General features: G+C 37.1%; 1 protein-coding gene across 1 annotated transcript; it reads left to right on the forward strand.

Annotated features, from left to right (window-relative positions):
• Positions 1–310: 310 nt before the first annotated feature.
• Positions 311–21,890, forward strand: LOC131935036 (neuronal acetylcholine receptor subunit alpha-10). The gene is made up of 7 exons (XM_059291311.1): positions 311–520; positions 4,739–4,783; positions 7,197–7,306; positions 11,752–11,949; positions 14,546–14,746; positions 18,424–18,560; positions 20,796–21,890. The coding sequence occupies exons 1-7, from the start codon at positions 311–313 to the stop codon at positions 21,578–21,580; spliced, it is 1,686 nt and encodes a 561-aa protein (XP_059147294.1). The 3' UTR covers positions 21,581–21,890.
• Positions 21,891–22,137: the final 247 nt, after the last annotated feature.

Consider the following 22,137-nt stretch of genomic DNA (forward strand, 5'->3'; position numbering starts at 1 on the left):
ATATATATATATATATATATATATATATATATATATATATATATATATATATTGAGACAGCTTAATTGATTCCATTTTACAATTTCTTTGTATTCAATTATCTGATTGATCGTGATTTATCTAAACGTAATGATACCCCATTTACTTTCTTAAGAAATAAATCGTGTGTCTGTTTAAAAAACAATAGTTTTTATAGCCCAGCCGAAAAGATTTGTGTAAAATGTGTGGAAATTTAAAATTGTGCCGCGGCATATAGCAGACAATGCTGTGAGAACTGGTTTTTAAGATGTGACATTGACAAACACGTGACATGGAGTCGCTTCTGTGCCGTCTGCTGGCGGGTCTCCTGTTTCTAACGACCGGGACCCCCACCTGCTCGTCTGCTAACGTGAAAACGGACGAGACCCGCCTGATTGATAACATAATGCACAACTACAACCCCGCAGCCAGGCCCGTGTACAACGCCTCCCACACAGTCGTGGTCAAGTTCGGCATAACCTTGACCCAAATCTCAGACATGGTAAGTCACTTTTGCATTTGGTTAATTGTTTTACCTCATTTGTTAATGAACTTCCTCAGAAACCACACAGCCCCCTCGCCCAGTCGCGCCGGCAGACAGGGGAAGTAACCCAGCTATTGAAGGTAGAGTTTCGTCCCTTCAAAACAGTGTAGAAAAGAGGAACCGAAGAAGCGTTGAGGGCGTTCCCAGGCCGATCCCAGACGAACAGCTGCTGATGGAGGAACTGCTGACCAACTACCACCGATACTCCCGCCCCGTGATAAACGCTTCCCTCTCTGTCGTGGTCAAATTTGGTATAACCCTAGTTCAGATCTCCGATATGGTAAGCAAGGGTGGATAACCCATCTTGGTCTGATGGTGTATGGCTTTTAAAACCCAGACCAATTGTTGAATACGTACAAAAAGCATACGAAAATATTCTGTTTTCTGAAAACTGTAATGCAAAGAAAAAAATTCTTCTAAAATTGTGACATTCTTAAAGAAGATTTGAATAAAGCAAATTGACCAATCCCTAAATTTCATTCGGGAGAAAAAATTCAAATACAATTATTAATTAATTCAAAATATAAGAAAAAAGTTAACACTCAGCAATGATAAGTAAGCATTCAACGGATAAGAAAAGAACTGACATCTACAAACATACTATTAAGTAGGCCTCGTTCAATCATTCACACAGGAAACTAGTAAAAAAGTGTACCTTTTTATTCCTACAAAACACTACTTCCCCCCCCCCCCCCCACACACACACAGTGGGGAACTGGACTGTTAAATTATTTCTACCGTAAACTAAAAGGCACATTTTTCTTTTTGAAACTAGAAGATACTTCCACAAGATAAATATCGGCTAAGGAGCGGAGTGGGGAGGGGAGGCTTTAGATTATTAGGGGGAGGGAGAGACCGATGGCGTACGATGAAAGAGTGGGGGGGTGTTTCAAGGTCAGATGGGGTGGGGGGAGGAGAGAGGTGGCATAACAGATTAACCTCTACCACAGAAAGATTGGGGTGAGTAGAATAAATTGACGGCTATCCTCTCTCGTGGAACCGCGCTCATTAGAAAAAGAAAGAAAAAAAAATATGATACGGCACGCGAATTCGGTCTCTCAATCCAGCATTAGTAACCCCCGCCTTCAACATAAAGGTCGAGACAGCAATATCTCGTTGTTCGACCCGACACCGCTTCTGTATTCCTACATTTCGATCGTTAAGAATATTTTTACCCAAAATCTTGGTAAACTTAGCTTATCTGAATATTAAAAAAAGCAATCTGTTATTTTTATTTATTTAAAAAAATAAACTTCGGGCGTCTTTCAAGTTTACTACATTTCACAGCATCTGTTTATTGGAAGTTTTTTGTGTGTAATTAGGTGAGTTAGATCTTGAAAGGTGCTTCAGTATACGCTGCATCCACACCTCGATTTCTCATTAATATGCACCAGTGACGCTAGCAAACGACGTGTTTATGTCGTGTTAATAGTCAGTTAAGGTAATGTCCCGTGTAAAATCATTAGATTTTATCAGCGCAGCTGGTGTAATTAGGTCTAGGAATAAGGTTCTTGATGAAATATTTTTAGGAGTGGCAGATTGACATATTGCGCCGCTAGCTACGGAGGGTAGTTGAGTAATACGTACATGCGGGGCCAAATCATTGATGTTATAGATAAATGATTGACTAGATAAAGGAATGATTGAGTATTTTGTTGAATAGTTGACCAAATAGATTTATCGTTGATTAGATACTTTAATGACCAATTAGATAGATCAAGGATTTGCTACATAGACGAGAGACTGACTAGATGTTTGAAGTATTAACTAGGTAGATCTTTGACTGGTTTGATAAATCAATGATTGACGAGTTAGTTGAATGATTGACTATATCGTTGAATGATTTTCTAGATAGTTGAACGATTGACTATATAAATGAATGATAGACTAGTTAGTTGAATGATTAACTGTATAGATGAATGATAGTCTAGATAGTTGAATGACTGACTAGATAGTCGAAAGATTGACTAGAAAATTAATAATTGACTATATAGTCGAATGATTGACTGTATAGATGAATGATTGACTAGATTGTTGAACTATTGACTTTATAATTAATGACTGACAAGATAGTTGAATGATTGCCTTTATATATGAATGATTGACTAGATAGTTACATTATTTAATATATATACGAATGATTGATGATAGAGATGAATTATCGACAAGATAGTTGAATGATTGACTATATAGATTAATGATTCTCTAGATAGTTGAATGATTGACTATATAGACAACTGATTGACTAGATAGTTGAATCATTGACCCGCTAGTGGTTGACCAACCTGCTGTGTCTGCGTGATTGAACACGCGCACTTAACCAGATAGAAAAACCAATAACCAAAAAGATGAATGGGCCAGGCGACATCTTGATTGTACAGATTGTAAACAATCAGATCAATGCACTCGATCAGCACGACGTACAATAGTACAGGCAATTAATAAACATGAGCTCCTAGCCCGCATCACAAGTACATTCTAAATATAAGAACAATTTATATCTCGAAGTAGTAAGACCGGATCACAGTAGACTTTAAGACAAGTACAAATAATTTATAATCATGTGTTCCTAATATTAAGCTTGGCCTCCTTTGAACAGCCAGCTCGTATCAACGTTATACTTTAAGATAAGTGCAAACAATCTTTAATTATGTTCTAAAATTGAGCATAGGTCTACTCAAAGTACAAACAATTTATAATCATGTGTTCCTAATATTAAGCTTGGCCTCCTTTGAACAGCCAGCTCGTATCAACGTTATACTTTAAGATAAGTGCAAACAATCTTTAATCATGTTCTAAAATTGAGCATAGGTCTACTCAAAGTACAAACAATTTATAATACTAAGCAGCTAGCTTGGATCACCAGTATACTTTAACATAAGTACAAACAATTTATAATCATGAGTTCCTAACATTGAGCTTAGGCCTACCAAAGTACAAACAATATATACTTTTTAGCAGCTAGCTCGTATCACCGGTATACTGTTAGATACGTACAATTTAAAACCAAGAGCTAGTGCAGGTCACTAGTACTCGTGTACTCTTAACTCGTGACGTTGACAAACGTCACAGTACCCACTACCCTCCGTCCAGTACTTGGTCCAACTACATCTGTGTGTAGATTCAGCTGTTCAGAACGGACACCCTAGAAGTTAATCTACCCTAAGTAAACATTGAAATCTTGCCTGACCAGACATACGCCAACCTAGAGACGGATTTCTGGGAGTGTAATGCTAAGGAAATATTGATAACAGTGTACATTGTAAGAAAGTAAAAAGATAAGTGATCGATGAGTTGATTTATTTAAACTATGTTCAAACAATATTGCATTGCTGGTGTATTTGTAACCCTTTGCCGCTTACAAGCTTCAAGGAGAAAAGTTAACGTGGTGCATCGTAGTATAGACGGCGCAGTGCAACTTTATGCGTTTACTCAGTTCTATTGGGTACCTGACAGGAGTTGGGGAAGGTTAAGACGGTTTGGGGGTTGAATTGACGACACTATTCTTTATTAAGCTCAGGTCACGGAAATAGTCGAACTCTACTGCATTGGATACATAGACTGTCAGACCCGAAAGGGTAACTCAATACATTGTAAACATCCGACTAACGAAGATGTAAACAATCAAACTATAGAACGATACTTTCAAACAAAAGCGACGTTGGGAAAAAAACGTATGCTATAAAACGACAATTTCAAACAAAAGCGAAGTTGTAAACAAACTCAAGCGATGATTGTTTGAAATTTATTGCAAACGATAATCACATGTGTGCAGTGGTGCATCCATTTACTGGAAACAATGTATTCACACTAATGAGAACAATTCACAATGCACTCAGAATCTCTGGATGCTCATACTTAAAAGTCTCAGATTCCATCGCCAAATAAATGATTGTGTTAAGTTTGTCGAAGGATTTGAAGAGTTTTTGTGTAAAATAGTTTAAACATTTACAAAATGTTATTGCCTGTTGTTTAGGGGTGTGTGGGGGGAGGGGGGGGGGGGGGAAATTGAAGGTAGTCTCACCCACTCACGTGTAATTAACGTTCCACTTTTTGATAAAAACTTATGAGCAAAAACATGTTATTTCAATGGGTGTAAACTAACTTAATTACTAAGTTATTATTTTAATTGCGATAGCTGGTAATTAACGCTCTTCTCTTGATTGTTTTCTTCAGGACGAGGTGAACCAGGTGCTGACAATAAATGTTTGGCTGGAGCAGGTCAGTGCTTTTATCTCTTCGTCTGGACACTGTCCACATACGTTTGTCTTTACTTGAGTTCAAAGGTTAATTACACAAGGACACTGTCCACATACGTTTGTCTTTACTTGAGTTCAAAGGTTAATTACACAAGGACACTGTCCACATACGTTTGTCTTTACTTGAGTTCAAAGGTTAATTACACACGGACACTGTCCACATACGTTTGTCTTGAGTTCAAAGGTTAATTACACACGGACACTGTCCACATACGTTTGTCTTGAGTTCAAAGGTTAATTATACAAGGACACTGTCCACATACGTTTGTCTTGAGTTCAAAGGTTAATTATACAAGGACACTGTCCACATACGTTTGTCTTGTATGAGTTCAAAGGTTAATTATACAAGGACACTGTCCACATACGTTTGTCTTGAGTTCAAAGGTTAATTATACAAGGACACTGTCCACATACGTTTGTCTTGAGTTCAAAGGTTAATTATACAAGGACACTGTCCACATACGTTTGTCTTGAGTTCAAAGGTTAATTATACAAGGACACTGTCCACATACGTTTGTCTTGAGTTCAAAGGTTAAGTATACACAGACACTGTCCACATAGTTTGTCTTGAGTTCAAAGGTTAAGTATACACAGACACTGTCCACATACGTTTGTCTTGAGTTCAAATGTTAATTATACAAGGACACTGTCCACATACGTTTGTCTTGAGTTCAAAGGTTAATTATACAAGGACACTGTCCACATACGTTTGTCTTGAGTTCAAAGGTTAATTACAGACGGACACTGTCCACATACGTTTGTCTTGAGTTCAAAGGTTAATTATACAAGGACACTGTCCACATACGTTTGTCTTGAGTTCAAAGGTTAAGTATACACAGACACTGTCTACATTCGTTTGTCTTGAGTTCAAAGGTTAAGTATACACAGACACTGTCCACATAGTTTGTCTTGAGTTCAAAGGTTAATTACACAAGGACACTGTCCACATAAATTTGTCTTGAGTTCAAAGGTTAATTACACACGGACACTGTCCACATACGTTTGTCTTGAGTTCAAAGGTTAATTACACAAGGACACTGTCCACATAAATTTGTCTTGAGTTGAGTTCAAAGGTTAATTACACACGGACACTGTCCACATACGTTTGTCTGCTTGTCTTTACTTAAATTCAATATGCTGTGGTGTATTGAATTCATCCAATTTTGAACTGTATGAAATAGCGCTATTAGTCCAAGACTAATGAGCATACAAATGTCCACTTAGCTCAGATGGACAGTGTCCACTCAGCTCTGGTGGTCATACCAGTGTCCACCCCTCTCTCAAGGACATATCAGTATCCTGCCAGACCTGTTGAGTATACGACCACCGTCCACCCACCTCTGCTATGTTATTGCTATGTAACTCCTGATATCCGTCTTATTATCCAGTTAACTGGGATGTGATCCTGCCCTACTCAATCCCCTCTATGTTGAGCCCTTTATATAGATAAACCCAATGAGTTACTTCCCATTCCTCACTCAAAACTCCAATACGAATATCATCGATCACGCCAGCCTGTTTTTATATTGAGGTGTACTTGGGGTAAACGACTGTTTATCATAAACCTCTGTACTCTTGTTCCCTAACCTTATTGGGGGATACAAGACTAGGATCAATATGCTAGAGAGCTGGACACAGTCTAGAGTGTCCTGAAGATGTCGTTATATCGTCGATGACAGTTTGCTCATAACGCGAGAGCCGCATATAGACCCGTGAGATATAACATAAAATAGATTTGTGATCGGCGGGGGGAAAATGTACGAGATCAAATTCATTTTAATTTTATATTTTAATACTAGATCTAGTTTTTTTTATTTGTTTAATATTTAGATTGTGGCAAGGGTCTTTAGGTACATTTCTTTTTATGAGAGTGTTGAGATGGGCGAAGAAAGGGACGTAATCCAGAAATACTGGAGTAGTCGTTACTAGTGTCAGTTTTCTAGAGTTCTTTTGTTGTAAAATAGTTTGATAGACATCCCAGACGATTGGTTTTCTCCCTAGTTGTATCAGAAATATTTGCGCGCTTTTAACACGAGCTGAAGTTGTGGGGGTGCGATCATTTAGAATCATTTTCAATAGAATATTATATTTTTAATATGAGTTATGTAAAATGAAACTCGATGATAGTCAAATTTTTTTTTTAATTTTGTTGCAGCTTTCATTTTATGACTTCACGATTGGTCCCTATGTCTATCCTTGAACTTTGGCTGTCTATTTAGACACGGGTATGACTCGTGATTTGGTTTATAAGGGCACATAACTAATTCATGTCAGTTTCGTTTATTAACCTCGGTATTTCGTTAATTTCGGAAGAGGGTCATGTCCGTTTCAAGATAGTAAACCTTGATATCTCTAATTAACATAATTAATTTTAGGAGTGGACTGATGAGCGCTTGACTTGGGACCCAGAAGACTACAATAATCTGAAGATCCTGAGGATTCCGTGTGAGAAGCTCTGGCTGCCTGACATAGTACTATACAACAGGTGAATTGTATTCTAATCATGTTTTATATAAAAGGTAGATCTACATGGTATTCTAATCATGTTCTATATAACAGGCACATGGTATTCTAATCATGTTCAATATAATAGGCAGATGGTGTTATAATCGTGTTCTATATAATAGGCAGATGGTAAGCTAATCATCTTCCATTCAAACGTTGCAGCAGGCAAACTTAATGCACTTATCCACCTATGGTGCAGAAAGGTGTGTCTGTTACATGTGATGTAATAATGTAGATGTGTTTCATATACGTTATGCTCTAGTGTTGGATTGGAGGGGAGGGGGGGCGGTATGAAAACACAAACAGTTGTTTTATCTTGAGTGTCATGTTGACATCAGTAAATCATGGCCTGTCTGTGTTTAAACACGAGCAAATGTTGTGTGTTGTGGTAAACATTTGGCAGTTAGTGTGTCGTATTGACATCAGTAAATCATGGCCTGTCTGTGTTTAAACACGGGGAAATGTTGTGTGTCGTGGTAGACACTTGGCAGTTAGTGTGTCATGTTGACATCAGTAAATCATGGTCTGTCTGTGTTTAAACACAATGAAATGTGTGTTGTGGTAAACACTTGGCAGTTAGTGTTTCGTATTGATCATGAGCATGTCATGATAACAGTCGTAGTGCTGTGTGTGTCATTTTAGATGTGTCATGTTAATTGTGTGTATGTCTAGATAGCTAGCGTGTCCTATTGATGATGGGTGTGACGTAGTAGTCGGGTCGTGTTGATCATATGTATGCCATCGTGATTGTGTCATAAAACATATGTGATGCGAAAATAACAGTACTCAGAAAAAGCGAAGTTTCACGAAAACTAATGTATTTTTAAAAAAAACTAAGTATCTCGAGATTGAAATAAAATAAGTATTAAAACCTTTAAAAAATGACCGTCTAGATGCTTTTTAATATGCCTGAGTTAAACAACTCATTATATTTTATGCCCCTTAATATTTCAACTAGCCTACTACTTATTGAATAGCCCTCTCTAATTTCCTTTCCAATTGCCCTTTCGCTTCTCTAGAATTCTGGTTGCTTGGCTAGGTTGACGTCACGGACTTAGTTATGTAACTTCGTCTTAAATTAAAAACTTTGTTTTAAGGGGATGGCATCAAGCACTTCAAATATTTTACTTCGAACTATTTTTAATTCATTAAAACTACTAAACTACCTTGCTTTTTTAAAACGTATCTAATTTTGATATTTTAGTTTAAATAGATTCGATCTATATTAATGCTGTCTTACACACTATAGAATCAGCTTTCTTTTTAAAATTACTAAGATTTTGGTGTGTTTAGGAAGTTTAATGTACCAAGAGAGACAACTTTCCTACTATTTATCTACACCTTGCTGAATTTTTCACATGTACATTTAATAGTAAACACAACGCTAAAACAAATACACGCTGATGAGAGATTAATGTACTTAAAAAAATCATTGATCAAATATGTTAACCTTTTCATCCAGTCCTTAGGCCATCGATCAAACATTTTCGCTTGTTTTAAAACTCTTTGGATATTCTGCGACTGATCATTTTTTTTCCAAAGCTAACTGTAATCTACTTCTTTAAAAATGAAATAAAAATAAATGAATGCTAATCTTGTCTGCACGCTGCTGTATGCTTCTAAACCCTTAGCTGGCTACAGGCTGATGCTATTTCCTAATTCCCGTGTTTTTACATGTACGCACGCGTGTAACCTTGACCTCTGTAAAGATGAGGTCAGCAGAAAACGGAAGTGCAGAAATTTTAAAATAGCCCGTACTGCTAAACTCAATGCGATTCTCTTCCATTTTTTTGAATTTGATAACTCAAACTTTAAATTTTTGTGTTCACGTTCCATTCATGTCAGAGTTAATGTTGGGAGAATCTAACAATGAAGTGAGTGAAGTGTTTTTATAATCCCCTAATCTAATAGGTCTCTATTGGCGCCATTTGGCATCTCCCCATCAGGGAGGGTGTGGCGAGGGTGGGACGAGGGTGGGGCGAGGGTGTGGCGCCCTCGTTTGTTGATTGGTTAATGATGTAATTACAAGCTTAAAAGAGTACTTAGTTTATTTATATTATCTAATAACTATTTCGACAAAACTAATAACGAACTGTGTTGGCTTAGCATTTAATCCCATTTCTAGATTATTAAATTATTAATCTGTTTAAGTGTGGGTAGGGGAAGTACATCAGAGCATTAATTAACAGGCTTACCACAGGTGGTCAACAGCATAGGTCAAAGGTTGTGTGGCACCCTGTAATAACCTTACATTTTTATTAGCTGTGAGAACATCAAGTTACATCAACTCAATAGGAGATGAAGTTTTTGAAACACCCTCTGTCTAATGAATTATTAGACAATTTAATTGAGTACTCAAGTCTTATGGCATGAAAGAAAAATCCGCTGGGGTTAATGACCAGTCTCTATATCAACCCACTATCAATAATTTTACTGCAGACACGTGATTTGGGTTTAGGTCAATGTTATTTTAATACGAATATCTGTATTTTACTTAATAATATAATATGTATTGCAGATACCACTTAAAGCTTAGACAGAAAAAAACAAGTGTTAATTAGAGTATGTTTTTGTCAGGATAAGGGAATATTTAGAGCAAACAGTTGAAGAAGAAAAAGTAACTGGAGTCTTTTGGGTTAGCAGTCTAGCGCTCTACCGCTCGGCCACGGGGTCCTATAGATTCGACTGTAGTTGCACTTAAGTTGCCTTAAAGAAGCAGAGTTAATGTTCCTTTGTTTTTGTTGGTTCACGCTCAACAGAAACATCACATAAAATTATGGGAGATATTTTTATTTCAAATATTAATCATCGATAACAGTGTTCGAGTAAATAAACGCCAACTACAAATTATCTCCGCGCGTTAAGATCTGGTTATTGATGTGAAGTGTCAGGAGAGATCATCACGTGATGGCCGTGTTATTGTTGTTGTGTGGGAGCCCGCTGTGTGGCTGATCGTATCGTGGTTTACCTGTTGCAAGTCATGCAACCAACGCCAGTAGAGCTGAGAGCAAATGTTGCTGGCATCCCGTGGATAAAACATACTTCACCTTTCTATGTGCGGTTCTTGATGTCTTGCCACACTAGGCCAGCTCTATCTCGTTATCGTTGGATCGGATAAATAGAGTTCACTTTTTGTTCCACGGCGATTAGTTATGTTTTTTTTAGAAATAACTTAAAAACGAACTTTAAAAATGTACCCTTGCAGTACTAAGATAAAACTAATGTTTTCCCCAGTGCTAATTAAACAATTTTTTCCCTCGCCAATGTTATTGTAAAATCTGTTCTTCATTAGCTGCGGAAGTATAAAAGTTGACCTCTTACTACTTATCCCATTCACTTGTGCTGTTAAACAAATTGTTCCCATACAAAAAAATCCCTTAACTGTACATGACATACAAATGTTCCCTCCCCAGTTCCCTAACCACACCTGACATACAAATGTTCCCTCCCCAGTTCCCTAACCAGACCTGAGATACAAATTTCTCTCTCCAGTTCCCTAACCAGACCTAACATACAAATGTTCCCTCCCCAGTTCCCTAACCACACCTGACATACAAATGTTCCCTCTCCAGTTCCCTAACCACACCTGACATACAAATGTTCCCTCTCCAGTTCCCTAACCAGACCTGAGATACAAATGTTCCCTCTCCAGTTCCCTAACCAGACCTAACATACAAATAATCCCCTATCTGTACCTAGCAAACAAATGTTCCCTCCCCAGTTCCCTAACCAGATCTGAGATACAAATGTTCCCTGCCCAGTCCACTAACCAGACCTGAGATACAAATGTTCCCTAACCAGATCTGAGATACAAATGTTCCCTTCCCAGTCCTCTAACCAGACCTGAGATACAAATGTTCCCTAACCAGATCTGAGATACAAATGTTCCCTCCCCAGTCCCTTAACCAGACCTGAGATACAAATGTTCCCTAACCAGGCCTGACATACAAATGTTCCCTTCCCAGTCCTCTAACCAGACCTGACATGCAAATGTTCCCTAACCAGACTTGACATACAAATGTTCCCTACCCAGTTCCCTAACCAGACCTGAGATACAAATGTTCCCTAACCAGACCTAAGATACAAATGTTCCCTCCCCAGTTCCCTAACCAGACCTGAGATACAAATGTTCCCTAACCAGACCTTACATACAAATGTTCCCTCCCCAGTTCCCTAACCAGACCTTACACACAACTGTTCCCTCCCCAGTTCCCTAACCAGACCTGACATACAAATGTTCCCTACCCAGTTCCCTAACCAGACCTGAGATACAAATGTTCCCTAACCAGACCTAAGATACAAATGTTCCCTCCCCAGTTCCCTAACCAGACCTGAGATACAAATGTTCCCTAACCAGACCTTACATACAAATGTTCCCTCCCCAGTTCCCTAACCAGACCTTACACACAACTGTTCCCTCCCCAGCGCTGACGACTACACCACCGGCTACATGAACAGCAAGGCGATGGTCAGCTACGACGGCAACGTCTTCTGGCCACCACCAGCCAAGTTCCGCAGCTCCTGCAAGATCGACATCACCTACTTCCCGTTTGATGACCAAACCTGCGAGCTCAAATTTGGTTCCTGGACCTACGATGGGTTCCAGGTCAACATCACCAACAGGTAGGTCTATGACCTTATAAAACATCTCGTTGGTTCCTGGACCTACGATGGGTTCATTCAAGGTCAACCTCCCCAACAGGTAGGTCTATGACCTTATAAAACAACTAGTTGGTTCCTGGACCTACGATGGGTTCATTCAAGGTCAACCTCCCCAACGGGTACATCTATGACCTTATCAAAGATCTCTCACATCAAACAAGACCTAAGATATTTATAAGCATGTTAGGAAATTTTTCAAGTGACGGGCTTAGTGAATCGCACCATACTCTCCACAAGAGCTATGTCTCTGGCAATAATAAATTTTACCACCCAGAACAATAAACTAAATTTACTGAATATCAATTCAATATACTTTTAACATGACTGATTGAAAGCGTGGAGGGGGTGGGGTCTCTTGAAACAAACACTTAGTTGAGTGACGTTTAGAATTTTTTTCAAATCGCCTTGTCAGCACATCTGGCCTTATCTTTATACAACCCACACCATGACACCTAAACTGCTAGTCTGAATTTCCTTTGAGACGGTTTGAGACATCAGACAGACAGTCCGTGAAGTCTTGGTTCTCTCCCTTGGGCTCTTTGACTTAGACATGTTATTAAGTTATTTAAAAATAAGAAGTGCAAAAATGGAAAAACAAACGTGTTTTCCGGAGAAAACGTAGAATATATTTCTCAGTGTGAAAGTTAGTCTTGAAGTAATGTACAAAGAAGTCCAGAATGTAGAACACTATACATATTCTGCCAAGATTTCAATATTCATCGAGAAAATAGAAAGGAAAATGGGGAAACAAAAGGAAGATTAAAGACATGATTAAACATAGTCGAAACAAGCCGAGTCTATGTAGAGCGTCAATAGAGATAAATCAAATCATTATCATCCGTCTTTTGTAAGGTGTATTTTTTTTGCTTCCTTGGCGTAATGGCAAAGTCAGCGAGTTTGATGAGTAAATTGTACTTTAACACATATTGTGCACACACACACACACACATCACACAAACATATACAGATACGCAAACACACTCAACAAGACAATCAAATACAGCCACGCACGCAACCACACACTCACAAACGCAACACACAACCACACACGTACACATCCACACACGCACACAAACACACTCACACAAACACACTCACAACCACACACATACACATCCACATCCACACACGCACTCAAACACACTCACACAACCACATACACAGCCAGACACTCACATTCACATTCAAACAACCACACAACCTCACATCTAAACACATAAACAAACTCACATCTAAACACTTAAACAACCACAACCATTCTTACAGCCACACACATTCACACACACACAAACTCAAACAACCATATAATAAATCGCACACATAAATGTACATGAACACTGTCACACGTACTCACATACCCACACACAGTACACACATAAACACACAGTCCCTCAAACACACGCACACAAATACGTATCCACACAATCACACGTACACATAAACAATCCCCTTCAAAACTTGAACTCAGACTTTAATGAAACGAAACAATCCTCTTGAACGTCTCATCTCTTCAAAGCTTTTCTGTTCTGAGCTAAGATTAGTTGCTCTGTTTGTACATTTATTTGTATCACAATGTATGATGTTGTGTGCCGGCCACATATTCATATCTCAAATCTTGTCAATTAGACATGGGACTTACAATCAGAAAAACTTTTATTTTTCCATGTTCTTTAATTACATCGACCTAAATGTACCAAGACATGTTTCTATAAATACCAAAGTATACTGGTATCACTTCTACATAATAAAATTAACTTCATCAATTTTATTTTCTGAAAAACACGGGTATATTTTTATTTTTAATCATTTTAATACTAATGGATCTGATCGGAAAAAAATAGCCTCAATATGATATTTTGTTGTTTAAATAATAAATAAATATAAATATATATACTTGGCTGTTTACATTAGTAGAATTATGTTCCAGTCTAACTAGATAACTAATGATAAAATCTTGTCTGACTTTTTAGAACATCCAAAGTGAATCTAAACAATATACGTTTTCATCAGAAATTTAGATCCAGCTAATGTTAAATTTCTGGGTAACTTTTGAGAATATTCAAAGTGGATCAAGTGAACTAAGTACTCAGATGATGTTTTAGATCCAGCTAATGTTATATTTGTGTTTGACCTTTCAGAACATCGAAGGTGGACCTTGCGAACTACATGTTCAGTAGGCTATAATCCAATCATGTAACTATCTTTGACCTTTCAGAACTTCCAAGGTGGACCTAGTAGAACTATGATCCAATTATATATTTCGGTCTGACCTTTCAGAACATCCAAGGTGGACCTAATCAACTATGTATTCAGTAGAACTATGATACAATAATATATTTCTGTCTGATCTTTCAAAATATCCAAGTTGGACCTAGTAGAACTATGATCCAATCATAAATTTCTGTCTGACCTTTCAGAACATCCAAGGTGGACCTAATCAACTATGTATTCAGTAGAACTATGATACAATAATATATTTCTGTCTGATCTTTCAAAATATCCAAGGTGGACCTAGTAGATCTATGATCCAATCATATATTTCTGTATGACCTTTCAGAACATCGAAGGTGGACCTAGCGAACTACGTATTCAGTGGCGAGTGGGAACTGATCGACGTCCGGATCCGCCGTACCGAGATGAAGTACGCATGTTGTATAGAGCCGTACCCGGATGTCCGGTTCACCATCGTCATACGACGCAAAACTCTCTATTATTTATTCAACATTATATTTCCTTGTCTATGGCTTACAATACTGAGGTAAGATTTAGCCATCAAAGGGCGCTTGTGTGATGATTGAGATGATTGATGTAAACTTATTGTCCGGAAAATGTACACGGTTCAATTATGCTATTTTATAAATACTACGTTTCTTCAGATATATTTGTTTGGAATAATATTACATTCGTTTTAGTCTCGTTCCGTGCGAGAAATAAATAAATAAATACGTTTAGAAGTAAAAGTTATAATGGTACCCCTCGATTACCTCTACCTTAAATGCTCATACGCTTGGTATCCATGTAAACATTGTTAACCTAACTCTCATCTTAAGTCCTGCCCTACACACATCTAAACGCAATACTAGTCGTAGGAAGAACTGAAGATTTGAAATATTATCGAGTACTCCACGCTAAATGAAAATGCAAAGACGACTAAATCAATAAGCAACGATTTATTTCTACCAGCACTATCTACTATATATTTAACGGGTGTACATTAGATGGTTAGCATATTTTTCCATCGTTAAAAACGAACATGTATAAAAATATTTTAATAACAAACATTTTAAAACATTAAATATAACAAAATAATCATTATTTTTTATAGTTATAATAATTCAAACGTTGGTCGTTATATTGTATATTGAAAAGATTTCTAGAATGACTTTTATTGCTTTTAGTACAATATGTCTATTTTCTATTTCGTAGTGAATTTAAAATCATGGACACCCACCCTATAAAAATTATTCGTTTTAAACAGGATTAATTCACATGCAACATACAGTATATTATAATGCTGATGATGTTCTTTAAAAAGCACATTATTTAATAGTGCCTGTCAAAGTTTTAATTTTCTTTTTTTAGTATTAAATAATTTACTTTTTTTTTCGATGAGAGCACACATCGTAAGAACTGTATAATTTTAAACAACCTTATTTCCTCTTTTACTTTCTCGTATATACGAAGTATAGAGAAAGTCTTGTAGTCGTGCAAAAAAAAAATCGATTTTTACAAATCTCGAAGTTTTACACCTCACTGATACGGAAAAACATAATTTTGCAATCTTGTCCGTATGTCTGTGTGTCTGTGTGTGTGTCTGTCTGTGTGTAAACACGATAACTTGAGTACCGTTATAGCTAGGTTGATGAAATTTCATATATAAGTATTTTATCAAAATCGTAGATCCGTATCAACTTTTGAGCGATTCCCGATAACCGGAGGGGGTACTTTTTCTACTTTGAATTTTTCAAAAGCCTATAACTTGAGTACTACTTCAGATAGATAAATGAAATTTCACATGTAAGTAAAAGATCTATATCTCTACCTTCTATCAAATTTTGAGTTATTTCCGTTGACCCGAAGTACTAATTTACGCTATTTCCGATTTCTCAAAAAACGCATGTAAATTTATAAAGTACTAATAATATTGCGCGCTATTATGCACATTTTGTTTTGGCGTTCGCTTGGTGCGCAATTATTTTTTCTATGAGGTTCAATTCTATTTTTAAAAGTTTAAGTAATTAAAAATGATGTCTATATTCCAAGTTATATAAGAATATTTGAGAAAGTTTAGGGGAGGTCACTCCCGGTTTATTTGTACATATGTTACAAATAAGTAAAGTAAGTAACGTTCCCTTTCAAACCTGACGGTCTATAGGGCAAGTGAAGTAGAGTCAGTACTATGCCCAGCCGCCTTTACTTTCCCTAACATGAGTTAGGTGCCCATCAGAGTTGGGTGGACTCATGGACGGGCTGCTGACTTGAACCCGGATTCGAACTCGAACTCGAGACGGCCACACTGTCCCGTCTATTTTATTATTTTTTTAATTTCTTTTTTTTTTTTTTTTTTGTATTTCCAAATTTATTTATTTTATTTTATTTCGCTCTCTTTTTTTTTAATTAATACTTTTTTTTTCCCAATTTCAAACAAATACAGTAACATTCCACGCCGTTTGGGTGGATATTTACAAGATAGTTACATTGGTGTACAGAGTATAGTAAATAAATAGCGAAATATGTAAATGAATACAAAAGATACATTGAATTTAAAAGCTTGTTGGTTCAAAAATTGAGAAGAAGCTGGTTTGAAACATGTTTGCCAACAAAAGAGGTGGAAGAGTATAACATATGGAAGAATAGTCGAAAACAAAGCTGGTTTACATGAATTTCATCTCATTTTGTATTTCCAAAACCTTAATGTAACCCTCTTCAACGTATCGATTTGCCGCTTCAAAAATGCTTATTGTAAAAAAACCAAATGTATAAAAACTTATTGTTTTTAATATAGTAATATATAAATTCATTTAATTAGTTTAGAAACTAGAACTAATTCGCTTAACTGCAAACTTTGAAAACTGTATTCTATCAGGAATGTGACGACAGTGACTAGAACTAGAATTGACTACAAAATCAGCACATATTGTGACCCAAGTAAAAGCTTGCATAAAATAAACCGGAGTGATCTCCCCTAAACTTTCTCGAAAATTCTTTTATAACACTACGAGGGATGGCAACTCGCGATATAGACATAATTTTTAATCATGTCTATAGTAATTTTAATTAGTAATTTTTTATTACTTAAACTTTTTAAAATAGAATAGAATCTCGTAGAAAAAAAATAATTGCGCACCAAGTAAATGCCAAAGAATCTATATATATATATATATATATATATATATATATATATATATATATATATATATATATATATATATATATATATATATATATATATAAATTCTCTTCTTGGAGGCCCTAGAAAACACCAACCTGTAAGCGCGCTCCCTACCACCCCCACCTCTACATGGTCTGGTGAGCTGTGGTTCACGCTAAATGTTTACAATACGGGTTTAGTGACGGCTATTAGGGGTAGATAATTTAGTTTGAAACGATTTTAAACTTAGGGGAGGTAACTAAGAGGAGGCTGCTTTCACGGGGGGGATAGGCGTTGGGGAAAGGAGGGGGGAGGGTTATCGTCATTAACAAGCTACTAATAGTGTTTTAAAGCAAATATATTCAGTGGCAACATTGGTACTGTCGAATTCACAAATTATGAAAAGTAGAAAATAAAACATTTAAATAGCGGCGTATGATACGCCGCGGGTCGGCTCGTATATTTATAATAGTGTGGAATATTAGTACTTTATAAATTCATATTAGTTTTTTGAGAAATCGGAAATAGCGTAAACTAATGTTTCCGGTCGACGTAAATTACTAAGAATTTGATAGAAGGCAAAGGTCTTTTACTTATGTGTGAAATTTCATTAATCTATCTGAAACAGTACTCAAGATACAGGCTTTTGAAAAATTGAAAGTAGAATAAGTTCCACTTCCGGTTGATACAGAACTACAAATTTGATATAATACTTATATATGAAATTTCATCAGCCTAGCTGTAACGGTACTCAAGTTATCGTGTTCACAGACACACATACACACACACATACACACAGAAATGCGGACAAGATTGCTAATCTATGTTTTTCCGACTCAGGGAGGAGTAAATGTCGCACGATTACAATACTTCCTCTATAATTCGTATACGAGAAAGTAAAAAATATAATGACATAGATTTTTAACTTTACTCTCAACACGGCTAATTTTTAATCTATTTTTTCTGATCGTCATGTTAAGTTGTATTATACCGAAAAACGACGCCGGACTAAGTTTTGTTGTATGAGAGAGATCTGCATTTATTGATTTATTTCTATACTCCAGTTTACTAGGATTCTGGCTGCCCCCAGATTCAGGGGAGAAAATCACACTTGGGATTACCGTTCTTTTGGCCTTTTCTGTCTTCATGCTATTGATAGCAGAGAGTATGCCGGCCACTTCAGAGTTCGTTCCCCTTATTGGTAAGTTGTATCTATGCGCAAGTTTTTTTTTTCTTCAAGACAGCTCTGTGATAAAACGTGTATGATCAGCGGCGGAACTAGAAAAAGAGGCTCAACCGCTCAATGTATGTATGTATGTATATATATATATATATATATATATATATATATATATATATATATATATATATATATATATATATATATATATATATATATATATATATATATATATATATATATATATATATATATATGTGGTGACAGGACAAATGATCTCAGACAAAATATCTCAGACAAAATATCTCAGGACAAATGATCTCAAGGACAAATAATCTCACGGACAAAAGATAGCAGGACAAAATATATCTCAGTCCTGAGATCATTGGTCCTGAGATCATTTGTCCGTGAGATATTTTTCTTATGTATAAAATCACACACACACACACACACACATATATATATATATATATATAAATATATATATATATATATATATATATATATATATATATATATATATATATATATATATATATATATAATATGCGTAATTATTTTATAAATGCTCCCCCCCCCCGGCCTAGTAACCTATTTAAAGAAGTGCAATATTTTATTGAATCACTTAAGACGTTTGCCTGTCTTTCATACTAGAATTCGTTGAGTGGTTTTAAATATTTTTTTCTACGCAAAAGCATGAGCTAGTGACAAGAATAATCACTGCTTTATTTGTTTTTCCTTTCAAGGATATTGTTTATTTTTGGTCGAATTTTGAGCCAGTATACAAACTGCCTCCCTTTTCCTTTCCCCCCCCCCCCCCCCCCTAGCAATTTGGTGTTTGCCTTCACGGTAGTTCCGCCACTGCTGCTGATCTGAACTAACAGAACTGTTAAGTTCCTCACTTCTACAATATATTCCTTGTCTGACCAATCAGCCACGGTCCAGTAGAATATCGACATTAGGTACATCACAATTTACTCGTTAACTAAAGCGATAAGGCGTCAATAAATCAACCAATCTTAAATTAACTCGCCAAGATTAGTCCTATGATCTAATTTGAAGTCGATTAAATGTTTACAAAAATAGTTTCTATAAGATTTGTCGCTAGAGAAAGCTGGGTACTTTTAGTTTAAGGATAAGCCATCGATCTTAAAGGGGCGGGAAGGAAACGATGGGCATCTAATTCACATTAGGGAAGGTAAAGGCGGTTGGGCATAGTATTGACCACATAGTTCCGTTCCTTCATATGCCAAGGTCAAGAAACATAAACTCTATTTCATCAGCTCTGAAAGGGGAACTTTAAGCAGTCATGTATTTACTTTTTAATATGTTATGTAGCTGTATCATTATCTCCTACCATAGCCTGATGCCTTCGCTATTGTGTACCTGATAACATATATCTCCTAACCTAACATGATACCTTCTCTATTGTATATCATCTGCCATAGCCTGACGCCTTCTGTATTGTATATCTCCTAACCTAGCTTGACGCATTCACTATTGTATCCTACCATAGCCTGATGTCTTCTTTATTGTATCCTACCATAGTTTGATGCCTTCACTATTGTATCCTACTATAGCCTGATGCCTTCACTATTGTATCCTACCATAGCTTGATGCCTTCACTATTGTATCCTACTATAGCTTGATGCCTTCACTATGGTATTCTACCATAGCCTGATGCCTTCACTATTGCATATAAAAAACAGCAATATCGCCAACCCTTGCCTGATGTCTTTACAATCCCAGCATATCGTGTACCCATATTTGTCATTTTGTTACGTAACGCCCAACATGAAATTGTAAATGTGAAACGGAATCAATTCAAGCAGGTTTTTAAAAAAAAATAGAAACCAGAACAGCTATATCAAGATAAAGGCATGACAAGAGAGAAAAAAAAAGACGTGTAAAACGACACTTGGTTAGCTTTTGGCGAGAGAAATAAGGTTTTATTAAATTGATGGGAAACAGCGGATTGTCAGGTCAGTGATCTGGCTCTATAGAAACTGGCGCAATAATCTGGCCACTAATTGCTGCGCTGGGCGGTGTTTGCACGATGCAGACCATGTCAACAATTACATGAGCAATAAACAACAATTAAGCTGGTAAAACACAGCCGTCTGTGAATCTCAAGAAATTCCATACAATTATTTCGGGGTTTTTCTTCAAAATATAAAAAAAAATACGTTTGGCATTTTAAGGTGATTTTTGTCTGGCTAATGACAATACTAATGTTGTGATTTGATTTCCTTCTAGGTATTTACTTGACAGTGACGATGGGAATGACGTCACTATCCATCATCCTGACAGTGTTTGTTCTACAGCTGCACCACGTCGGTCCACACAAAAGGCGAGTCCCGGGCTGGCTGCGGTCTCTCGTCTTCGGCGTCATCGCCCGTCTCGTCTGCATGTGCCAGGCGTCTCAGACGTTCAAAACGCAAGAACACGCAAAAATCACCGCCAGCCACACGGTACAGATCGTCGAGCCCTCTCACGATGTTTCCGCTTCCGGCGGTGAGTCCAGCGTGTCGGAAAGACGTTCTTACCGCCCCGGTGGAGGTGGTGGTGGTGGTGGTGGTATGTGCACAGCGCGGAACTGTAACGGCGAGGTGTTGCTCCAACGTAGCAGTGGTAACGGGGACAGGGTAGCCCCAACGAGTAGCGAACTCAACCTTCAAACTATGGGGTACCAGCAAGCGCAGTGCTCGGAGTACGGGTTCCCTCAAGGAACTTACGAGATGCCTTCATCTTTCTCCAACAACTTCAGGTCCAGCTTAAGGTCGAGCTTCAGAAGAGACAATCGCTTCCGCGGCTCGTTTAGAGCTGGGTTTCCTGTATCTGTGAACTACAACATCGACAACGGACAGTCCATGTACCAAAACGACCAGGAGTTTGACAAATACCAGGAGCTGGTGTCTGAGTGGCAGTTTGTAGCCCACGTCATGGACAGGCTGCTGTTCTGGTTGTTTCTCTTTGTTGCTGTTGTTTCATCCTTGGCGATTCTTGTCATCAAACCGCTAATGAAACCCCCTGCTGTATAGTTTCTTCCAGAATGTTCCATTCTACTTCACTGCATTCTTACATCTTTACGTTTGTGGTCTTTCATTTTCTTCATCTCATATTGTGTTTATCGCGAAATTCTATTCACATGTTGGTTTTATTCACCTAAAACAGTGGCGCCTCTAGGTGGGGCGACGCCCTAAGTTGGGATTACACCACCTAGTAACGCCACTTAGTGAAATATTATTATGTCGGAGTCTTTTATTTTAGGAATAATACAAAGAAACGGAATGTATGTCCAATTTTATTTTATGTAGTAAGTTATTTGCGTTAAATGAAAATGTGCGTATTGCAGATGATTACTATGTATGTTAATTGTAAATTATTTGATTAAACTATTTTTTTCAAAAAACATCTTTTTATATTTTATAAATTATGTTGAATTATCGGTATGCACGGTCTTTTAAGTGGTTGTCAAAAAAGACGCCACAGTCCTGGGAGGGGCGAGATTTTCCACGATTAGCGACCACCGCACTGTAAACAACATTTGTTTGTAAATTATAATTAAATTAAGTCAATGTACTTAATCTCGATCTGG

Source organism: Physella acuta, unplaced genomic scaffold (assembly GCF_028476545.2).
Source record: "Physella acuta isolate Inbredline_101_S28 unplaced genomic scaffold, ASM2847654v3 ptg000129l, whole genome shotgun sequence".
Lineage (NCBI taxonomy): Eukaryota > Metazoa > Mollusca > Gastropoda > Physidae > Physella > Physella acuta.